The sequence below is a fragment of the Pinus tabuliformis genome, chromosome 7 (genome assembly GCF_031772625.1).
Source record: "Pinus tabuliformis cultivar Carrire ecotype Pingquan chromosome 7, CPIR1, whole genome shotgun sequence".
Taxonomy (NCBI): domain Eukaryota; kingdom Viridiplantae; phylum Streptophyta; class Pinopsida; order Pinales; family Pinaceae; genus Pinus; species Pinus tabuliformis.
This window is the reverse complement of record NC_142293.1, coordinates 797,356,274-797,379,316: the sequence shown is the minus strand read 5'-3', so window position 1 is coordinate 797,379,316 and position 23,043 is coordinate 797,356,274. Positions and strand designations below refer to the sequence as shown.

At 35.9% G+C, this 23,043-nt stretch overlaps 1 protein-coding gene across 1 annotated transcript; it reads left to right on the top strand.

Moving 5' to 3' along the window:
* Window positions 1-247: 247 nt before the first annotated feature.
* LOC149249982 (peroxidase 4-like) lies at window positions 248-4,145 on the top strand. The gene is made up of 4 exons (XM_089458870.1): window positions 248-623; window positions 1,801-1,992; window positions 2,980-3,145; window positions 3,295-4,145. Exons 1-4 carry the CDS (start codon window positions 381-383, stop codon window positions 3,708-3,710), a joined length of 1,017 nt encoding a protein of 338 aa, XP_089314996.1. The 5' UTR covers window positions 248-380; the 3' UTR covers window positions 3,711-4,145.
* Window positions 4,146-23,043: the final 18,898 nt, after the last annotated feature.

The window sequence follows — 23,043 nt, the reverse complement described above, 5'->3', positions numbered from 1 at the left end:
ATCCCCCAACGTTTACTAGTAATTACTTGTCAAGCTAACTGGCTGTTTAGATTGCCATTCCAAAAAACTTTAGTTAGCACTAGTTTGAAAGCATGGTTGGTTCTAGTGCTTCCCATTCCAAAGAACTTTTGATACCCTAGTTAGTACTAGTTTGAAGGCATGGTTGGTTCTAGTAGTTACCATTCCTGTCAGAGAGCATTATGTTCTATTTAAGTGCCTTTTCCTTTACCTAATAAAATACCACCATAAGCCTGGCATTAGGTCGGGGGAGCTGGAAAGCTTTATTTATATAAGTTTCATTTCCATACAACCTAGAAGGCAAAGTTCCAGTCTTTTGCATCGTCCGGAAACAGTAGAGGTTTGCTTTAGCTCTCACTGTAATGGCAGCGACTTCTGGCCTTAGACTGCAGTTTCGCTCTGTGCTTATCACGGCACTGGCACTGATGCTATGGCTCCAGGCATTACATGCTCAAAGCACTAGTGGTTTGAGTCCCAACTATTATGACAAATCCTGTCCCAAGGCCTTGTCTATCATTAAATCTGGTGTAGAAGATGCTGTGAAACAGGAAGCAAGAATGGCTGCTTCTTTGCTTCGTCTGCATTTTCATGACTGCTTTGTTAAGGTGAACGGACATTGATATTTCTGAATTCTTGTGTTTCTGGCAAACTAGCTATTGTCATTCTCTGAATTACTATTCTCTTTAATGTATCATCATTGTCAAATTTCTTGAATTACATTTGGAGTGATGGAATACCCTAAGCTTTCTGTAACAATTCTTCTGACCGATGTCTCTCCATCATCAAGAATGATGGTATATAACTGTTATGTTTGTCACAATATTTGATTGCGTTGCTTCGTTTCATTTCATTCTAGAGCTGCACAAATGTTTTCTGCAGCATCTGGATAACTTTGTTCTCTACTTTCCAGCAGCGGCCGGGAAGTACGAACACAATCAAATCCCTATAACTCTGATAGATACTAAAATTTCCTTGTGAGACTAATCAATCCAACATTCTGCAATCTCAATGATTCAATAGCTATGCCACGCTTGAAGGTTATCATGCCATTTATAAGATTGTCCGAAGAGATTTCTTAACTTTCAAACACATCTCAAAGCTCAATGTAGTTATTTTACTGATTATCGAAGTTGGGTTAGAAATTCCTTTCCCAATATTAAGCACCATATAGTAACTAAAGTAAATATTAAGCAAGTTCAATGTAGTTATTTTGCTGATTATCGAAGTTGGGTTAGAAATGTCTGTAAGTAAAGTAAATTAATGATGGACTTATTACATCAAGTAAGGATGTAAATCAAGGCGTAGTGGCAGTGAATCAATGATTGACCTACCGCATAATGTTTAATATTCTCTATTAACTTGCAACCTTTAATATTTCTGTAGTTATTTGGTGATGATTGGGTCAGAAATGTCATTGCAAATATTAGTTTAAGTTACCGATGGACTTACTGCATCAAGTTAGGATATTAGTTTAAGTTACCGATGGACTTACTGCATCAAGTTAGGATGTAAATCAAGATCTAAGGTTAATGAATCAATCATTCACTTATTGCATAATATTTAGTTTTGTTTTACTAACTTATAATGCTTACCACATAATACTTAATATTTCGGGCAATGTAGTTAGTTTGTGATGTAATGGTGTGTTGGACAACAATGAAAGCATTTTTTTTAAATATAAGGAAGCTGCCTACTTGTCCATTTGTCAAGAAATTTGGATCGTAGGGTATGACATAGTTCAGAAAATTAATTGATAAAAAATATTCCATTGCATTGGTTCAGGGTTGCGATGCTTCGATTCTGCTTGATGACACTGCCAACTTCACGGGGGAAAAGACAGCAAAACCAAACCTGAATTCGGTCAGAGGGTTTGGAGTGGTGGATAAGATCAAAACAGCACTGGAGAAAAAATGCCCCGGAGTGGTGTCATGCGCTGATCTTCTTGCTGTAGCAGCCCGCGACTCTGTAGTCATTGTGAGTATATGTTTCCAGCCATGAAAAAATTGTGTAAATTTTATGTTTTTGTTTAGATCAATGCTATGAAAGATTGATTTTTGGGCATGTTTTTCGGTTTAATTTTTAGTTTATTGTGCATTAATGCATAAAATATGTGAGGCCTGTCTTGTAGGTTTGAGTGGGTTTATTATGGATGAATATACTGGAGGTTTAAGTTTGATGGGTGTGCAGCTTTGTGTTTGTTGACCAGAGTACTTTTCTGGTCAGAGTTGTTCAATTGTCCAAGCAATTAAAGTAACTCAACAATGATCGGTTTGGCTTTAGTGGATACCATACAGGCTGAGCTTTTGTGTGTTGAGAAAGTATTTGTCTGGGCATAGTTGTTCAAGTGTCCAAGCTGTTAAATTAACAGAAGAGTGATAGGTTTGACTTTAGTGGATACCATACAAATGGCTGACGGAGTTTATTGAGGAGGGATGTGAATGTGATACTTTACCATTCATTATTAGTGATTAATATGCAAATAATTTGTAAACATTTCAAATGATTTTAATTAATTATTTTATATATATAGGGTAGATTAATTAGTTTATGTGGGGTTTAGTTTGCATCACATTACAAGTTTAAATTTTATGAAAAGGGGTTGAGGATGACAGTTATCTTTGAGGGAATTAAGTTAGTCTGGGCTCAATTTATATATATATATATATATGGAATTATCTATTTTTTATTATTTAACATTAAAATTAGTCTGGGCTCAGTTTATATATATATATATATATGGAATTATCTATTTTTTATTATTTAATATATGATGTTGAATAAAAAATGGATATATATTGAAAATGTTTTTATTAGTTTGGAATGATTTAATTTTATTTAAATTTGAAAAAGATTTCTAAAAGTTTAAATTGTTTAAATTTGTTGAGTTTGAATGTTATATAAGATTTTCAATAACAATGAAAAATGATTAGATAATTGATTTTGTTTTTGCTCAATGCACAGAGTGGAGGACCTGCTTGGGAGGTTCCATTGGGCAGAAGGGACTCCAGAAGTGCAAGCAAGAGCGGTGCAAACTACAACATTCCTGCCCCCACATCAACCCATCAGACACTAGAAACAAAATTCAAACTCAAAGGCCTCCATTCACTTGACCTGGTTGTTCTATCAGGTAACTTAATCAAGTCACTTTGGTACCTATTTTGATTAATGAGACACAAGAATAGATTAATCTGAGGAATAAAAAGAAACATTAGCACACGGAATTTTCTTTTGATGGTCTCCATGAAACTAATGATTTCTGAAAACAAATTCCAACAGGGGGGCATACAATAGGTTTATCGCGGTGCACAAGCTTCAAGGCAAGGCTGTACAATAATAGTGGAAGTGAGAAACCTGACCCAACATTGGACACCACGTACTTGAAGCAGCTGAGAATCGAGTGTCCCCAAAATGGCACCGACGACAATCAGACTGTACCGTTGGATCCGGTCACTCCTTTTAAATTCGACGGAAACTACTACAAGAACATTGTGGCCAGTAAAGGGTTGCTCAATTCAGATGAGATTCTTTATTCCACCAATGGAAGTAAAACAGCAGCTTATGTAAAATTCTACACAACCCACACCCAAGCTTTCTTCAAGCAATTCGCTATTTCAATGATAAAGATGGGCAACCTCAGTCCTCTCACCGGGTCCCAGGGAGAAATTAGGAAGAACTGTCATAAAATGAATTGACCGATTGTTTGGCCATGAATAAGTACCCGACAACAGATTAATAAATGTGATATATGTTGGGGGATATTTGGTTGGCTCTGAATGTCATTAATTTCAAAATTTCAACGAAAAGGCCCACCTCATTTGATCATGGATCAATTACGAGTGTGCGCACAGTGGATTTTCTCGGTGTTTCGCTTCATGATTGTTCTCCTTTTGTAATAGTAGTCGTGGAAGTATTCTAGCCGGTTATCAGTCACAAGTTTTTGAGATCCCTAGAGGACTCAACGCCCATTGGCCCAAAGTGTCGTTTTATTTTATAGGGTGTTTAGGAAATTCGAGGGCGTCAATGGGCGTTTGGAATTGTTAATTCGTTGTACAATCTCTATGGTTTATTCACAAATTCGCATCAATAAAGTTTCTCGCCATTGTCAGGGTGACATTTTTTCTTTGTTATATATGTGCGGAAATTACACTTCCGAATAAAATCAGATTTTGCACACTGGTCACCAGCTCACAGCTTGCTTTATGGAACAATCTGTCTAGTTTTGTAATCCCATGATTTTGCACACTGGTCGGTCACCAGCTCACAGCTTGCTTTATGGAACAATCTGTCTAATTTTTTAATACCACCTTAATGTTCAGAATATTCGCTGAGGATTAAAGAAGTTCTCCTTTTTCACCATGCCAGCGTTGATGATGCGACGCTCCAAATTATTCAATGATAAATTAAAGATATACATACGTGTTCTTTCGATTTTCAGTCGTAAATGCCTGCATCAGCTAAATATAATAATGTAAACCTAAATCATTACTAGATATGTTTTTTCTTTTCCCTCAACCAGTATAATTTAGTTGTACACTTAAATCATAGCCACTATTGTTTGGTTGTACACTTGAATAATTGCCAGACGTCCTTTCTCTTTTTCCAAAGTTAATATGGGGCGGTTAAATCGTTGACCGTGACCGACACACTCATTCTTTTTCTTTAGCCAATCTGGTTGTGTTAGGCAAACCAGATACCATGTACTTAGTTATCATTGAATTAGTGCTTTTCCAAATTTTCCACTTTATTTTCATGCCATAGTTAAATATCACATTATTTTCATTTTATTAAAATTAACCAATCATACTCCTACATAGTAAATAATGTTTCCATTTAATTATGGTTTGTAATTTTATTATTGTGTAATTTGTTATTATTTATTATTAGTAACAAAAATGTTTTTTTTTTTTTAAATTCAATTAACATTCATTAACATCAATATTTTAATAATTACATTTGAACGTTAATTCATCACACAAACTCTTGCTTAGAGATGAAAAGTTAGAACAGAAAATGGTCCAATCATCCATCTTTCCTAATTTCTCTAAGGCAAATGCTATTTCATGGACTATAGCATCATTAATGTGGCCTGACATGGGGCCGATTTAAGACATCACAACAAACCGCTCTTTTTTTTTTCTCTCTCATCACCGCGCGGCGTGTTGTAATGTCTTAAATCGACCTCATGTCAGACCACATTAATGATGCTAGTCCATGAAATAGCACTTGCCATTTCTCTAATGTCATGGCAGTAAGGATCAACCCTCAGCAAATACGGTTTGATTTTGTAGTACTTTATCCTATATTCATAAATGCTTTAAATATTTATATTAAAAACATTAACAAGACGTAAGGAGTTGGAACTGCCGACAATGAAAGGCTCAATTTAATATTCATAAATGCTTTAATGTTTACGCGGAAAAATTAATAAACACGCAAACTGCCAATGAATGGTTCAAGTTAGGTTATTAGGTAAATTTTCTATTACAATGGATAAGAGAAACAATAATTTTTTTAAGTTACAAATTATGTATTATATCTGAGGGCTACTTAATAGTGAATGTTAATTTAAATATAGATTAATTAAATAAAAAATAAAAAATATATAAAAAATTATTACAACAATAAAATAATTAATAAGATTAAGCATAGTTTTTCGATAGATATTATATATGAGAGATTGTTATAAGGATCACATAGAGAGCAATGTAAAGATTAAAATTTCTTTTATATGATCTTCACTAAAAAATTTTGATAAATACACAAACTAATAAAATATTATAGAATTGAATATTATTACTAAAAATTAAGAAATATGATTACCAATATTATTTACATTAACATATATACACTTTAATATATATAACTTTTTATAATTAAAATTATTAAAATATATTTTTAATATAATAATAAGTCATTTTAAATTGAAAACAAAAAGAAAAACTATAATAAATGAAAATGAAAATAATAGCAAAAAATATCAAAACCAAATAAAAAAATTAAATTAAATATAAAAAACAATAAATAAAAGTTACTAAACAATCTATAATAACACCTCAATCAATCACCTTACAAAGAAATTTAAATAGTAATAAAAAATAACAAAAATTAAATTCTCAATATTAAATTATAAATAAATAGTAGAAAATTTTAGTCTAAAATAAATTAATATATAATAAAAAAACAAAAATAAACTAATATACATTTAAAAAAAATAAATTATATCAAAAATTATATTATTTAACATACATAATTTAATAATTATATTTTAACCTCAATTAATCATCACATAAACTTCAAAATAATAATATGTATTATTATATTATATTATATATATTAAAATAAAAATTACATTATTTACTATAAATACTTTAATAATATGTTTTAACATCAATTAATCAAGAATAATATGTATTATTATATTATATTAAAATAAAAATTATATTATTTAATATAAATACCTTAATAATTATGTTTTAACATCAATTAATCATGAGATAAGCTCTTGCTTAGACATGGCAAGTTAGAAAAGCAAATGGTCCAATCATCCATCTTTTCTAATTGCTCTAATGTCATGGCCCCAAGTATCAACCCTTAGCAAATAAGGTTTGATTCTGTGGTACTTTATCATATATTCAAAAATAATTATATTAAAAAAATGAACAACACGTAAAGATTTGGAACTGCCAACCATGAATGGTTCAATTTATATTCATAAATGCTTTAATGATTATGTGAAAAAAAATAATAAAACTTAAAGAGTTGGAACTGCCAACAGTGAATGGTTCAAGCTAGATTATAATGTAAATGTTATGTTATGATGCATTTAAAAACAATAATTTATAAGTTTTTTTTTTATCAGTTTTGAAAATTTATTAATTAAATTATTAGTGAGAATAATTATTTTTAGTTGTTATTAGTTAATGCAGGTTGATTTATCATTTTTATTTAAATAAAATCAAGTTACTTTAATAATTTGTTAGTGGTACTCATCCAAGATATTTTTGGGTTTTAGATCATTAACGCTTTTCCTTATACTGGAAAAATGAGCTCTTAACCAAACAAAAACAATTTCTAAACATACTGCAAACCCTAAATTATATATTATTAGATTATATTTATTGATTAATTTAAATTTAAATTATAATATTAAATTGATAAAAATGCTAGTTTTAATATACAAAGCAATTTTACATTTTTTTTAATCTTCTTAGAGAAGGCAAGAAGGGCCCAGTAGGTCAACGACCCAGCCAGGCCAGAACCCATAGGCAAAGGGGAACCATGCTTGAAATCTGACAAAAACAAGGCATGCCAGAAAGAAAGCAGCCATTTCCACAGATAGCTAGACAAATTGACCAGCTTTTTTATATTCGTAGCGTTTGAAAGTCTGCCAGCAACATACTTCCCTGTCATTTCTGAAGTTAATAACCAGTGGCGTACTTGCTAGGTAAACCCGCCTTGAACATTGTTTCTGAAAAACAAAAAACCCGCCTTGAACCCCATTGCTATTCTTATCGTGATATTTTTAATTTTATTAATCCAAAAATTGAAAGCTTAAAATGTATTTTTACATTAATCCAAAAATATTTTTTAAGATTAAGGGAAAACCATTTGATTTGCATATCTCAAAATTATTCCATAGACTTCAAGCAAAAATAATGACTTTCCTCGTAATAATCTTGAATGGTTGAAAAAGGAGTCAATTCATAGTGTATTTACCCTATGGCTTTAATTTATTACTGTCGTAGACTATTTTAAAATCTCTACATAGGTGATACCCAAGCTAGATGAGGAGGATAAGATGCGACATGGATAGCCTTGGTTGGAGGGGACAATTGTTCTCTTTGCATGTGTAGAGGTCACATGAATGTGAGAGGAGTGGAGATGGAGAGTCATTATGCCTCTATCACTCACCAACACACTTTGCATTTAATATCAAGATAGAGTTTTACCTTGATGATTAAGCTAATAGAATGTGTAGAGGTCACATGAATGTGAGAGGAGTGGAGATGGAGAGTCATTATGCCTCTATCACTCACCAATACACTTTGCATTTAATATCAAGATACAGTTTTACCTTGATGATTAAGCTGATAGAAGGGAGAAAAAGAAAAAAAAAATGTTTTAAATGGATTTTAAAGAATAATAATAACAAAATAATAAAATAAGAGTTATGAAATTTAAGAAAATAAAGAAATAAAAATGTTTTATTATTATTATTGTATTTTCGATTTATTTTTTATAGTTTTAATGAGATTTCAAGTATGGATATTCTTTAGATGCATAATTAGATTTTTCATCTTATAAGTAGTCATTTTGCATAATTTTCTTAGTAGATCCATAATAAAAAAACAAAAATACATGTAAAAAGCGTTTTTTCAAGAATTAATTTTTCACTTATTTTTTAATGATGTCTACTAAAAATACACCGATTGGGTACTCATTAAATGTGAAATTATGTTCTCCATCCAGTGAGTGCCGATACTTGAAATTTGGGTAAACTTATAAGAAGATAAATCGAAAAAAAAAAGTAGTTTCCTTTTGTTCCTCCAAAAATATTTACTCGTGGGAATGTTGTCATTATCTTTAATCCTATTGGTTATTTTAAAGTTGATTTAGTTAGTAAATTTTCCACTTTCAGGCCTATTTTTTACATTAAAATTCTCTTAATGGAGGAGGTCAATATTAAGATAAATGTTAAGTTATTTTGAGCTTATGAAACCATGAGATCTTAGGTATTAGGAAGGCATCATTGTACTCTCACAAGAAGTTATCATAGTGGTTCAACTCATAGCTTGTTCACTTGGTCATTTCACTTGCTTAGTTGGAGTGATTATCCAATAAACTTACTTGTAGGTTCATGACTCCTGTATAAGGAAAGAAAAAAACAACATATGGTTAGCCACAATGCAACAAGGAAGGAAATCTTAGCTAAGGGATGTGTAGAGGGTGTGCACAAAAAAGTAGGACGAAGTCAAGTAATATCTTAGCCCAATTGATGATCAAGGTCAAAGCCTTTACAATGAAAATAGTTAGAGATATAACAATGTGTTTTTCACCAAGATAAAACAATGAAGTTGAGGAGATGGGGAAGAGAGACAAGTAAAGAAGGGGGTGATATCTAATGAATGAGTTGATGAGATAATCATCGCTTTGCTTCTAGACACAAGCTTTGTTGGAGAACTAAAGTATTAGGTAGATTGGGGAGCTAATTATTGCAAGAAAAAGGTAATGTGTCAAGGAAATGCCACATCATTTAAGCATAAGTGAACATAGGTCAATGCACATAAAATTCAACATATTGTCAAATTTTTTTGATGTGGGTCCTCGTTAAATTCTACATCCAACAAGTGTCTACACTTGACATTGGAGTAGACCTATAAGGAGATAAGCCAAAAATACAATTTAAAAAAAAAATAGTTTTTTTTTATCCTTCCAAAATATTTTCCTCTATGGATGACATCATCATCTTGAATCCTATGAACTCTTTAAAGTTAATTTTATTAGTACATTTTTTGTTTTGAGGCCCACTTTTTACCTCAAAATTTTGTTGATGTAGTTTTTCATATTTCATGTTTTTTTAATAAGGATGTTAGTTTTTAAGACCATGGTCCCAGAAATATTATGCAATTGCAAGCCTCAAATATAAGAAATCGTGTCATTTGTAGCACCATGTTTTGAATTAGAGGTTGATTCAAAGGTCTTAGTTTGCAATAGTACTAGTTGTTAACGTCACAAATTTAAACAAATTGTGATGTTAATCTTGAAAAAGAGGTGTTGCTCTTAACAACACTTTTTTATTTTAGGGTCAATTTTAAGATTTATGTTTAGAATGAGAATAGTTTTCAAGGCCACCTTTCCAAACAGGTTGCAAAATTTGAAAAAAATGCTCATTTTGAGCACCACTTTTCTTTCGAGAGATTGATTTTAAGGTTTTTATTTGTAAATTTTCTAAATTATGATTGCAAAATTTCATAATATTTTATTTGAAAAAAATTGTGGTACTTATTTCACAACCTTTTAAAATAAGAGTAAAAATAACTACTAAATGAAACCTCTAATAAAAGGCAAACTCTAAAGAGTCCTTATCGAACTCACAAGTTTATTCGTTGAAAAGTGATATATATATATATATATATATATATATATATATATATATATATATATATATATATATATATATATATTGATTTGATTTTAAAATTGATATGGAAAGAAAAATGATTAATCTTCTCATACAATGCTTTAGAGACCTATTTGAAACCATATATTGATATTTTCATTCAAAAGAGAGTTTAATCAATTTAAAATCTTGGCGGTTTCTTCATTTAAATATCTTTAGTGACTTCAAGATGTACTTTAATGCTTTTGACATTTCTCCTATGTAACTCCCATCTAAAATTAGGAGTGAATAAAAGGATTAATTGGACAAAAAAATTATTTGCAATAGGGGCAAAGGTTTTAGTGTAGTCAATGACTATTTTCTAAGAAAAACATTTCACTACCAAATGGGCCTAATGTCTTGGAACAACATCTTAAAATTAAATTTGGTTTACTACACCTATTAACACTTCACACTTTGCAATTATAACTTACCCAATCCCCTCAAGGCCTTTTTTGGGGTACAAAGTGTTCAAACCCAACTTCCTTAGTCACCTTAAGGAAGTGGGATTATCAAAATTTCACTTCTTTTAATTGACTAAAAATTTCCTTTTGAAGGCATCATTATCTTTTGGTCAATGATAACATTCCATGATATAAATCTCATCAAGTTCTGAGCTTTCGACACAAAGTTATGGTTGGAAAAATATTTAATCCTCTTAAAGTGATGTCAACATTTATGTCAAAAATTGTGTCATAGTCCTTTGGCCATGTGTCACCACCATATAATTCTATGTTATATAATATGTGATAGACACATGTCAGTGGTATTCACATATGTCATCATCACATAGGGCTATGTGATTGGACTTTTAATTACCTTTATAATTACCTAGAGAGACAACCAATACACCATTCATTTAATTGTCAACATAGGGTTCATAGGGGAACTTGTGAATTGTCATGCATCATATATGCTAGTACAATTGTGTATGTTTCTGAAGTTGTAATATCTATATGATTGTCATCGTTCAAGGTATAAATATCCGTTTACAAGTTGTTATCACTCAGTAATTTCCCTAAGGTTAAAGAAGAGATCACCGAGGTAACCAAAAACCACTTTTGGAGCATAGGCCCTAGCCAACCTATGCTCAAAGAGGATTCTCTCTATTTGATTTAGCTTTGTTTAATGGGATTTTAGGCTAGCTCTGAATATTCAAGGGGTTTTTAATTTGTATTAAAGATTGGGTGGTGGGATTCTATAAACAGATGGATATAATGATGTCTCTAGACCATTGGGCTATGGAGTCAAATGAAGGGCAGCAGAACTCGATCAACTCACTAAAGGGAATGTACAAAGGGCATGATAGTAGAGTAGAGTGCATGTCTTTGGGACAGAGGGGTGAAATGGTTTGAACCAGGGTGAGAGGGAAATTAAGAATTCTCAGACTGGGATTTAAATGATGAACAAAGAGTAATCGAAAATAAAGGGCAATTAAGAATCCTTTGCTATAGATTATAAATAAACAACCTAAACTAAGAAGCAATTAAGAATATCTTAACTTAGATATCAGTAGAAAACATGTATTTGCCTAGCTGTTAAAAGAGAGTGTAATTAAACAAATTCTGAGTTAATACTCCAGTTATGGCATTCAGATTCAGATATACATTGTGGAAAAACTTTAAGAAAGATTACAACAATGAGAGAAAACACTTGTCTACACTTCGCTCAACACATGAATCCTTTGAAGTATCTGGTCTTTATTCATCAATCCAACTTGCTAGCTTAGTCAATGCTCCAATAGCTTTACATTCTTTTGATTAAGAAGTCTACAGAAATGTCTAAGAATCCACCCTACATACTTTGAATTGTGAAGTATTTATGCTAAGGTTTTATTACAAAATATCTCAAACTAACTTGAGATTTAATACAGGAAATACAAATATCTTATTGCAGGAAGATAGAGACAACTATTGAACTGCTTTCGTGCTGTCCCATTTATTATGGCACTACTAGACTTTATGGTTTAGTTTTAGCCTCTTTATGCTCTTTGTTGTTTGAGTTATCACGTTGGAGGATTTATTTACTTCAGGCTTTCATTTGATACTCTTTTTCATTGATACTCTTTCACTTTGATGACCTGTCTTTATCCTCACTGTTTTTTTATTCTTACTGTACATTTTAACTGTTTATTATGTTTTTCAACATTAAATTCTTTTGTTTTTATGTGTATCAGCATATGGTAATGGACATAGGTCAACTTTTTGCATGTTTTATCTGCTTGTATTCTAACTCCATACTCTATCTAGTTCCTCTGTTTTGACAGTTAATCTCTGTGTGAATGTTTTCTTATTGGCTTTGTGTGTAATTGTATTCTTCTCTATTCATTGTATAATTGTCCTTTTCATCTGGATATAGGCTTTTTAATAGGTTCCTTGTCCAGTCTTGGAGTAAACAAGTTCTGCGACTAGTATTAGAATTGTTTATCGAAGGTCTAGTCTTTTGCGAATTACCTGCAAAATTCAACAATTATTAAGAAAACACAGGTTCACACAAAAGGCGATTGATGGATTTATTTGCACAGGGATGCTTGGGGAAGGGGTCATGGCAGTGTTTTGAATGTAATTGAAGGTCGAATTATGTTATAGAGGTTCAGGGTGGTGCTAAAGGTTTTAATGGGTTTTTATTGTCAAACGGGCGAAAGGCACGAAAACAAGAGTTTTCAAGGTTTAAGTCTTAATGGGAAATTTTTTAAATATGGTGTGGAAATTCATATTTATGGATAATAGGAGGTTTTTTGGGTTGGCAGGGAGGCAGTATTAAAGGTCATCGCACCACTTATGAGGTTAAGGTGGTTTTTAGGAGGGGTCACTTTATATACTCTACCACTTGACAAGTAGCCTTCGAGGGGTCGGGGAAAACTTCCTTATTGGGTGGGTAACATTTGGCCATCAGGCACGGATGATATGGTTGTGGACCGTTGGATGAGTGGGATGTTGATCAAACGACAATTAGGCAAGGGAAATGCATGGGTGATAAGAGCATGGGTTTAGAGGGGGCCCAAAGCTTTAATCCTCAGCGGTTTGGGTCTATTTAGGAATTAATCATAGGTTTAAAACCATCGGGCAGAGCTTAATAAAGTTTTAAATTAGCTCTGGGTAAAGGTCGGGCGTCGGGTGAGCTCGATATGGCTGCGCATCATAGGATTTGGGTGCAAATGATCGAACGGTGGTCAGGTGGTGAAATAGCATGGATGGAATGTATGGAGGCTTGGGGGGCTCGATGCTTTAATCACAAGTGGTTTGTGTTTATTTAAGGTTAATGGGGGATTTTCTTGTTTTGTCGGGATAAGGGGTAAACGTATAGTTTTCATTAAAACTAAGGGTTGGGGGTATTTACATAGGGATTTAACTAACATACGGGAAAAGGGTTTTATTGGGGATTTATATAATTAAATATAATAATTAATATGGAATGTGGCGGAGTGGGTATATCCTTAAGTAAAAAGGTAAAATGTATGCATTTTGTACACTTCGCTTTATACTTTGGATAATTTTTTTTTTGTGGGTTTTGAATGAAAAGGGCTTTAACATGGGGGTTTTCACTTTTCCTAGGTGTTGTGGTAAAACAAAATCCCCCCATTTTATTTATGTACTTCAATAATGGGGACCCTTTATATTAATTTTTGGCTAAACACCTTCTATGATTTTTATTAAGTTAATTATTGTGAAATTTTGTTATTTTTTTATTTTTGTCAGATTTCCATTTTGATTGTTTCATTGAATCCAATTTTTCACAAGCTTTCCATCGATACTTGTTTTGACTCATTTGGTTAGCCGGGTTGTAAATGGAACTCCTTTGAAGTTTGATCGTTTTCTCGCATGGACTAAAAATGTAAATAACTGTATAATATTTCAATTTTCATAGCTAATTAAGATTAATAGTCATTCATTGTAAATATTGGCATTTAGTTAACTTTTATTAAGTTTTCATTTTTTCGCCAACGGTCCTACAAAATGACCAAGCTAAATCATATAACGGATGAAATGATGTTTCAGGATCTTCGTAACTTACTCCAAATTATTATTTTAAAATAAATTTCCAAGACCGGATTCTCAAAATTGTAAAATGGTTATAGTTCAATTTGTAGGATTAATGATTCAAACACGCCCCACCCATCTTCATTAATATAATAGCCCCCGAGACCCAGATCACAAAAAATACTTATGAAACAAAATATTATATCACAAAATATTATCGCAAAAAACCTTAAACATTAATATTGAACATGCGATATTGTGATACATCACAAATCACATATCGCAAAACAAAAATTTTGTTTTTTATGCAACGTATTAAAATCCCAATATGCGATTTTTGGTTTTATGCGATGGGTAATGAATTTTAATACAAAGTTTTCTTAGCACCTTATGACTCCCGTCACCATGACCTCACCCACCCTCCACCTCGCTCTCCACTCCTTATTCCTCCCTTCTCCATTAACTCCACTCCTCACGTGAACATGGGGTTAAAACATTTCAATGTTTGGAGTCACTTTGGATTGATTCTAATGGTTTGTTAAAATATTTATATTATAATATTAATATATTATAATTATAATTTTAATATAATTTAAATTATAATATAAATATAATATAACAATATTTTAATTAGTGTTTAAATTTTATTTAGTTATGTTAGTAATTAATTCGTAAATAATTTATATTAATATCATAATTAAAATTAGATTAGCATTATTTAAAATTAATTGTATATATTAGTTAACTAATAATTAAGTTAGAATTAATTAGTAAATAATTAAAATATAATTTAGGATTAGAATTTAATTAATAAATTTTGATTTTTGGGCCTAGGCAATAGAATTTCCAGAATTCTGGCAGTATTGACTCATCAATTTTGGAGGTTGATAGATTGAGTTTTACTTGACCAAATGAGGCCCAAGATGACTCATTGGAAAGGTAAAATCATGGAGAATAATTTTGAGGATGTTTTATTAATAAATTTGATCATTTATTGGGTCTAAAATCTAGCAGAATATAAAGCTTTGAATTTTGAATAAAACTAATTTTCCATAGTTTTATTTTCTGCATTTTCATTTGCCAAAGCCTCTTCTGAATGCAAATCCATTCATCAATGATATCCTTGGCCAATTAAATCATCACATGAATCAATAGAAAGCTAAAATTTCATTTTCAGTTATTTATTTAATTGAAATCAATTAGACTTGTTTTAATTCCATATTTGGCATTTTGATTTTATTTTTACATTTTAATTTTGTTTTGATTTGTTTTTACAGGAAAACAGTTGAAAATATGAGTAGAACGTTGGCTTATATGGACCTAACCTAGGTTCGGAAGAGTTATTTAGCCAAACAAATCCCGCAGCTACCGGACCTTTCGGCAACAGCCCGCGAAGAGCAGATGAAGGTCTCACCCAAGGTAGCAGGGGAGGGTGCTGGAACTAGGTTTCCGCACACTTGGGATGTCTTGATGTGGTCTGGAGGGTTCGCGCACCATTCCGTGGCTTTGTACCACTTTTCTCCGGGTATATCCATACCTAGGAAAATCCTTAATACTTATTAATGCGTTGTTTATAGATTAGATCTACTTTTTATGGTCTTTAAGCCAACATTTAACAGAAATAACCAGTTCGCGTACAAACGACCATCATGACCTGTTCCACTTCTTGGATGTGTGAGATCAACTCATCTCGTTTGAGACTGACCTGCTCTAGATTTTTCTTGTGCTCCATCACTGTTTGGAGGTTGCGACCTTCCCAGGCACAAAGCTCAGTGGTTACGCCATCTTGTAGTTGGTATAAGGTTTCTCTAGGAAGATCGGCCAGATTCAATCCCCAACTTTGCACATCACCCTCTACTTTGGCCAAGGCAACATCTACTGGCAACACTAAGGTGTTCCTCGTATTGGTACGTACCATCTTGTCAGATGCAGTTGTTCCCTCAGTTAATTGTAGTCTTACCCCACCTGGGGGTCGCACCTGTAGCGCCTGCAACTATGTGTGGATCTCCCACAACACAATTGTCTGCTCGGTGATCAGTTCTGTCACTGCATCAGTAGGGATGGTACTTGGTGGTTTGCTACTGGCAAGAAACTCCTTCTCTAGAGCTTTGGATGTCTTGGACTTTTTCTGTGTGTGGGGTGATTTCGTGCTACGTGGTTGCTTAACCGGGTTTGATTCGGTAAGATGGTATGTGCGTTCCTGTATCTCCTTTTCCTGTTGTAGATTGTGGTCCGAGACCATGTACTGATCTATCGTAGTTCCTTCAGTTAGCACTTCCTTGGGTGCCTCTTGCTGCGAAGCTCCCTGTTGTCCCTGTCGGGCCTTTTATACCAAGTTAGTAAGTCATTGTTGGAGGTCTATTTTACACTATTGCGCTGCCAATTTTTCTAGTATAGCCTTGGCAGGAATGCGCCATTCTATGGGCCATGTGGTTAACACTACATAAATAGCATCGTTTGTTGCCATGAACGGAAGCGGGACCCATGCTCACTTCAGATTCTTCCGTGCCCAAATATATAAGTTATGCATGTCTGATTTGAACGCGGTCATGCTTTGTAAAGTGTTGTAGATTGTTGGAGACATTTGGGGTCTGTGAGCGATCCTTGTCTAGATAGTACCCTCCATATAGGTCCAGAAAACCCTGATTTCAGAAGCCCTCATTGCGTCCTTTATAGCTTAGAGCGAAGTATACCTCACTTCTTCTGGTAGGCTGTCTTCAATCCTGGGAATCTGGCTAACCTACGGTAGTTCTCCTACAACCAGAAGGATTGATGGTACCAACTATGCATAATAAAATGTCTTACCTTTGTCTTGTGCTTCCTGATAGTTTGTCAAAAATTCGTTGCATAAGAACTGTGCCCAGTTAAACTAAACCCCTTCCACGCACTATTCCGCAAGTGCAAAAACGGGAGCTGGCACCTCATCTGCATGACATTTCCTCATGAGTTTACCAGCTAGTAACTCGATAGCAATACAAACCCCTAGGTCTTTGATTCTTGCTATTGAATACCCCCACTTATGCTTTTCCAACTTATATTTAGCCTTCATTGTTTCGGCGAAACCTGCATCACTACTTGTTCCGGCTATGTTTGTGGGGTCATTCCCTTTTACTAGCAAGTGGATAATCCAGTGTACTGAATCAGCTGTGATTGGAATTGTCTCCTCCAACCAGAGAAACCCATCATGTACCAGACATAGTAACTGCTGGATAACACAGATGGTGAGGGTTGTGTGGTGATAGTGAGGTATCCACCTTAGATTGAGTAACCCCGCCTTCTCCACACCTAGTAACCACTTCCGTGGCAGTAATTTATCTTTGGCTAATTCAGGGAACTTGTCGCTATCTTCAAGGTGCCAATCTTCAAAGTTAATACTCGAGACTCGGCCCAACAGCAACCCATCGAACCTTATCTCATCTGGAAGAAGCAGGGTTTGGAGCGTATTATTTGTAGCGTCCACGTCCTTTCGTATCCTGACCATGCCAATCCATGGCGAAATATAAGGGGGTCGTGATGGGATTTGGAAAGCATCCTCTTTGTCCTCATCTTGTGTGTCAATCTGATCAATCAAAGCTTGCAAATATTCATCGTCCTCCTTAGGGTCGGTGGTGATTGCTTTTCCCTTTTCAGTTCCTGAGAGCTTATTAAACCTTGGCGATATTCTGACTAGCCCCATCGGCTGCTTATTTTTTCGAGACCGTGGTGTGTGTGGGTATTTTGGGACTTCAGGGACCACACCGGCTTCATCTAGCGCCTCCTAGGTTGAGTATAGTTCTTCCGTGAACCGTGCTTGAGTTCTCGCCATGGTACTCATGGAATCCTTGGTAGACGAGTGTGCGCTGGTCGTTACTAATTCCAATCTCAAATATCTCGGTGCCATCCAGAGGTTATTAGATGAACATGTAAATTTGAATGAATCCCTTCCCTGTACTTTAACATCGTTTAGGCAGCAGATCTTTTCGTATCTAGCTCAAAACGTCTGTCTTAATGGCTCGCCGTCCACTCCCCCCTGACATAACTGGACTCTCTTGTTAGGAATAGTGATGTTAATGGTCAATTCTTGAGTTTTCCGTGTGGCAATGCCATCACTCGGGTGCCGCCATGGTGTTGTGGCCCATATGGCTCTGTAGATAACATTTTTTCCGCGTCGGCCTCCCGTAGACTCGTTTATAGTCCCGCGCCCTCTTTCAACCGCTTGGGGAGCTAGGACTGTGCTTCCTAAAGCTAGTCAGGTGGTTGCACCCCTAGTGCCATTTCGGAACTTCCCTGCTAGCCCAGGCTGTGAGCACCTTCCGAGTGTCTTTGTATTTTTATCTCTTCGTGCACCGTTGTGTGGGGCATATCCTTCCATAGGTGCGGGCATAGCCATGATAGCAGGGTCGTGGCGTGTTCGTGTTCTGTGGGATACCTAACCAGGCCCGATTCCCTTATGTGTTGATTCGCGCGGCCTTCGTGGGCGATGCTATATTTCATTTTGCTAGTTCCTTCCCTAACTAGCGCGCTTTTCTTCCAGTGCTGTGCCCGTAGGTTCTTGATTTTGCAAGGCCTGCTACTACGCTTCTTAGTTTGGGCTCCTGTCCATTTACTTCTTGACACTGTCATTTGTGCCTCCCTTTGGGTGTAGGCCCATTGAACCCGTGGTATCCAAAATTTCCCGATGGGTCGTTTTCTCGAGCGAACATTGAGCGAACTTTCCCCTATTCCCCTGTGGATGTTTTCACAGATGGCTGGCCCATGGGACTACCCCCTAACCCTTGTGCGTACCTACTTCTGATATCTGCGCCGCTTTCTCCGAACCTTTAGGGATGTGCTCCATTTGGGGACAATAATTGCGCACGGTATCTCCACAAGGTCATCCTACAGCCTTTGTCTTAGAATCATCATTTCGCGCTGGTCAATTGCCTACGTGGAATCCTCATCCATTAGCCTATCCCTTGTTTCCATGGTTGCATAGCGTAGTTTCCTAACCATCATAGTACAATTTAGTGTCGTTACTTAATGCAATTGGTTCTTCCATCACTCAATCTCTTCATCTGAATTCGATGTGCAAGAACTATCACGATCCCATGAGATTCATCCATTTGTGGTCGGATTCACTCAGTCTTGATCCTGTGCGGTAAGTTGGTAAATACAATCCAGTTCATCGTCGTTGTCCTCGTTGTAAACTGGCTCAGTATAATGTGCTCCTTCGGCTGGATCTAGTGGAACCACCACATGGAGAGATTTTTTCTCGAATATCATTTTTCATTTCTTTAGGTTGATGACTCCATTCATATCCATTGCCCACTCTATCCCTAATAATGTAGGATATGGGTTACTGTATCCACAATCTCTATGACCTCAAAATTGGTTAGTGTGCTCATACTATCAATGTTTACTGTAACTCCCTATAGTCTTCCCATAGGCAAGATCTTCTGTTGATTCACCATCCACAGCTGAATAGGGGACCATTGTACTGCAGACCTGCCCATGCGCTCCAAGGTTTGTTTAGGTATGACATTTGCATCTGACCCCAAGTCCAGAACAACCTGATCCATCTCATAGTCCCCAATCTAGGCAGTCAACCACATTTCCCACCCAGTCCGCAACGCATGCTTGCCTAACTTCCGTACCATTCGAGGTTCATCTGATCCTGCGCACCTAGTTATTAATTCTTGCAATCCCTTCACCGCTTTGGTATCCCGGAGTAGCTTCATGCATGTATCTGATAAGGTAGTGAGCATAGAAGTATCCTACTCCAACTTTGTTTGATCCGTGCTACCTGAAGTGGAAGATTTCGCGAAGTTCTTCCTGGCCTCCATAAATGTTTCCTTCGCGCGCTCCAAATCAAAATCTAGTTGTTTTACGGGAGCCTTGCGACCCATGCATCCCTCTCTGGTCTCTTACCTTTATATTATCCCATGGTTGCACTACTTCTAAGCATCATATTCACGTTAGGGTCTTCCGCGTGTGGTTCAACCTTCATCATTTGGATGTTCTCAGTGCGGGTGGTCGGAAGCACTCCTTTTTCCTGCATCTGAGCAATTAACATCGGCAATCAACTGCTTCATGGTCAAATTGGCAACAATATGGGAAACAGGTTCTATTTAAGCTTGTGCAGTCATGCGCGTACTGCCCTGTTCCTCCACAATTATAGAAGATCAATTTTCCCCATCCACGTCCGGGTCCCATTCCCACTCGGCCCCATCTGTGGCCTTGTAATCTACCCTGTGCTATTGTTTCGGTAGGATCTTACTCACACACCTCCATCTGCATCCTATGAGAAGATGTTCAATCCATCATCATCTCATAACTTCAACAGTTTCTTTCATTGTGGCCCACTGTCCTACAAAAGTTGCAAAATAACTGCTGGGGGGGGGGGGGGGCTATCTCAGATTCTGTAATAGATGAAAATTGTTTATGGCATGCTTTCCTCCTTCTTGGCATATCGCGCACCAGAGTGTGGGTGTCGTGGTTGGCCTTGCTTATACCTCTAGTCGTAATGGTATTGGTCCCCCCCCCCACCACATAGTTGGCAAAGACCAGACAATGTTCCTTGGCGTGGCTCGGGCCCTTACATTTGATACACCATAGTTCTTCGTGCCCTTCTAATCGCTGTACGTGTCCTTGTTTCAAACTTCACATATCTAAGCATAGGTTTTGTAGTTGCACATGGATCTTCTAAACTCCCAACCCTGGATACTGTATTGGGGTTTCATTCAATCTCATCACAGTTTCTAATGCTTCGGCTTGGGTTAAGATCTTTTGCTGTGATAGTTCCATCCTCAGATGTGGTGTCAATGACACCACAAACCACGCGCACTGCTGTGCATTTGTCAAATGTCATGTTAGCCTCACGAATTGTGCTTTTTAACCTATGATCCAGATCCCATGGGGTTTCACCCTGTAGCATCACTATCTCTTTGAACCCAATGACCAACTGTGTCTCTAATTTTGGCTGACCAAATTCTTTGTTCAATGCATCCTAGATCATCGTTATTCCCATATTTGGATGATCGATTGAGTACTTTATATACCATGTCAACGTGTGGTCCTGCAGCGTGCTAACCAAGGTAGCATTTTTTATGTTATCATCTATTATGCCTTGGGCTTCCGACACATTCCTTACCAAAAACCAGAATTGACTTGGTTCCTCATTTCCTACACCCTTAAATACTGGGAATTTGACTGCGCTTGCCATCCCAACCTTCCATGGTAGCGGAGGTGGAGGCGGAGTGGGTGAAGATGGATTTGATGTTGGTGAAGTAGGCGATGCTGTAGACAGAGGTGGTATCAGTGGAATGTGCCCCTTAATCAACCGGACTGCACTTCTTGGGGAGAACCTCGCACGCTCCTCCTCGATTTCCCTTGAAATAGAAATTAGCGAACTTTTCTCTAATCCTTCGGTTCCTCGGTAGCCTCTTCCACTCCACGTTACGCCAAACATCAAAAAATTCACATAATCTATTTTTCACACAACAACATCTTAATCCAAGTATTCAATGATTTGATGTACCTACCTCGTGGTCCTTGGAGAAAGTGCCTTCCTACTTCACTATAGCTCACGGTTGCGTCTATTATGAACTCAGTACTAAACCCTCCTATTACCCGATCCAACCAGTGATCTATTGCACATGCAATTTTATCTTCAGAGGCTTCTAGCCTATGCACCAATTCTGGAGTCCACACAAGAGGTTGATCTAGTCTGCACCTTCCCACATTGTCAGCTAACCTCGCAATCCACTCATACAACTCTATCGGGAATGTTACGAAGAATATTTCATGGATATCTGTGTATATGTACCAATCCAACCACCTTTCCTTTGATATCTGCGGGTTTCTGTTTTCCTGAACCACGAACTCGTGAAGCTTATGATATAGCCAATCTTCAAGCTCTTTCTTAGTAGTATTCCAGTGTTTCGACATTAGACATCCCTTAGGCAGATCCCGGTCCCAACAACAGAACCATTTGTTGGCTTATATGGGCTTGACCTAGGTTCGGAAGAGTTATTTAGCCAAACAAATCACACAACGACCAGCCCTTTCGTCAATAGTCCGAGGAGCATGGACTGAGGTCTCACCTGAGGTAGTAGGGGAGGGTGTTGGAACTAGGTTTCCACACCCTTGGGATGTCTTGATGTGGTCTAGAGGGTTCGTGCACCATTCTGTGGCTTCGCACCACTCTGCTCGGTGTAGATTCGGACCCAGGAAAATCCTTAATACTTATTAATGGGCTATTTATAGATTAGATCTACTTTTTATTATCTTTAAGCAAACATTTAATAGAAATAACTAGTTCGCGCACCCAGAAATGATACAAATTCACATAGACTCATAACATAAGTATTCGCGCATAGATTAAATAGTTATATCAACCATAAATTAGCCAGATCCGCAATAATTCAGATTTAACATAGAACTTCAGAATCAACTTATCTTTATTTACTTTCTTCACTAGTACATCCAGATCCACCCTGTGCACTCAGTTGCAGGGGTCCGTGCACACAGCCGTGGACTCTACTAGGCCTCTACGCACATAGCTGCAAAGCCTCTATCTATCTACAAACCCTCTTGACTTGGACTTACAGACACTTCAAAACTTTGTTCCTCAACAATTACATTATAGAGCCCAAAAGTATATACCAAAAGACTCACTTCTATCCATATAGCCTCACCGGCTTACTTCCTATTATTTTACATTATTTTTGGGCGGACAACCCTTTGACTAGACTCATTTACAATTTGTGCTCCGTGCACTTCGCGACGTCCTTACCATACCTTTCCCAAAATTTGCGGGCTTTGAGCCCTAACATTTTTACGCGGGCCCTCTGCTACCCAATAGAGAACAAGATCTAAATCAATGAGAATGCTCCAACAATTAAAGAATATAATTTTCAGTAGATGAAA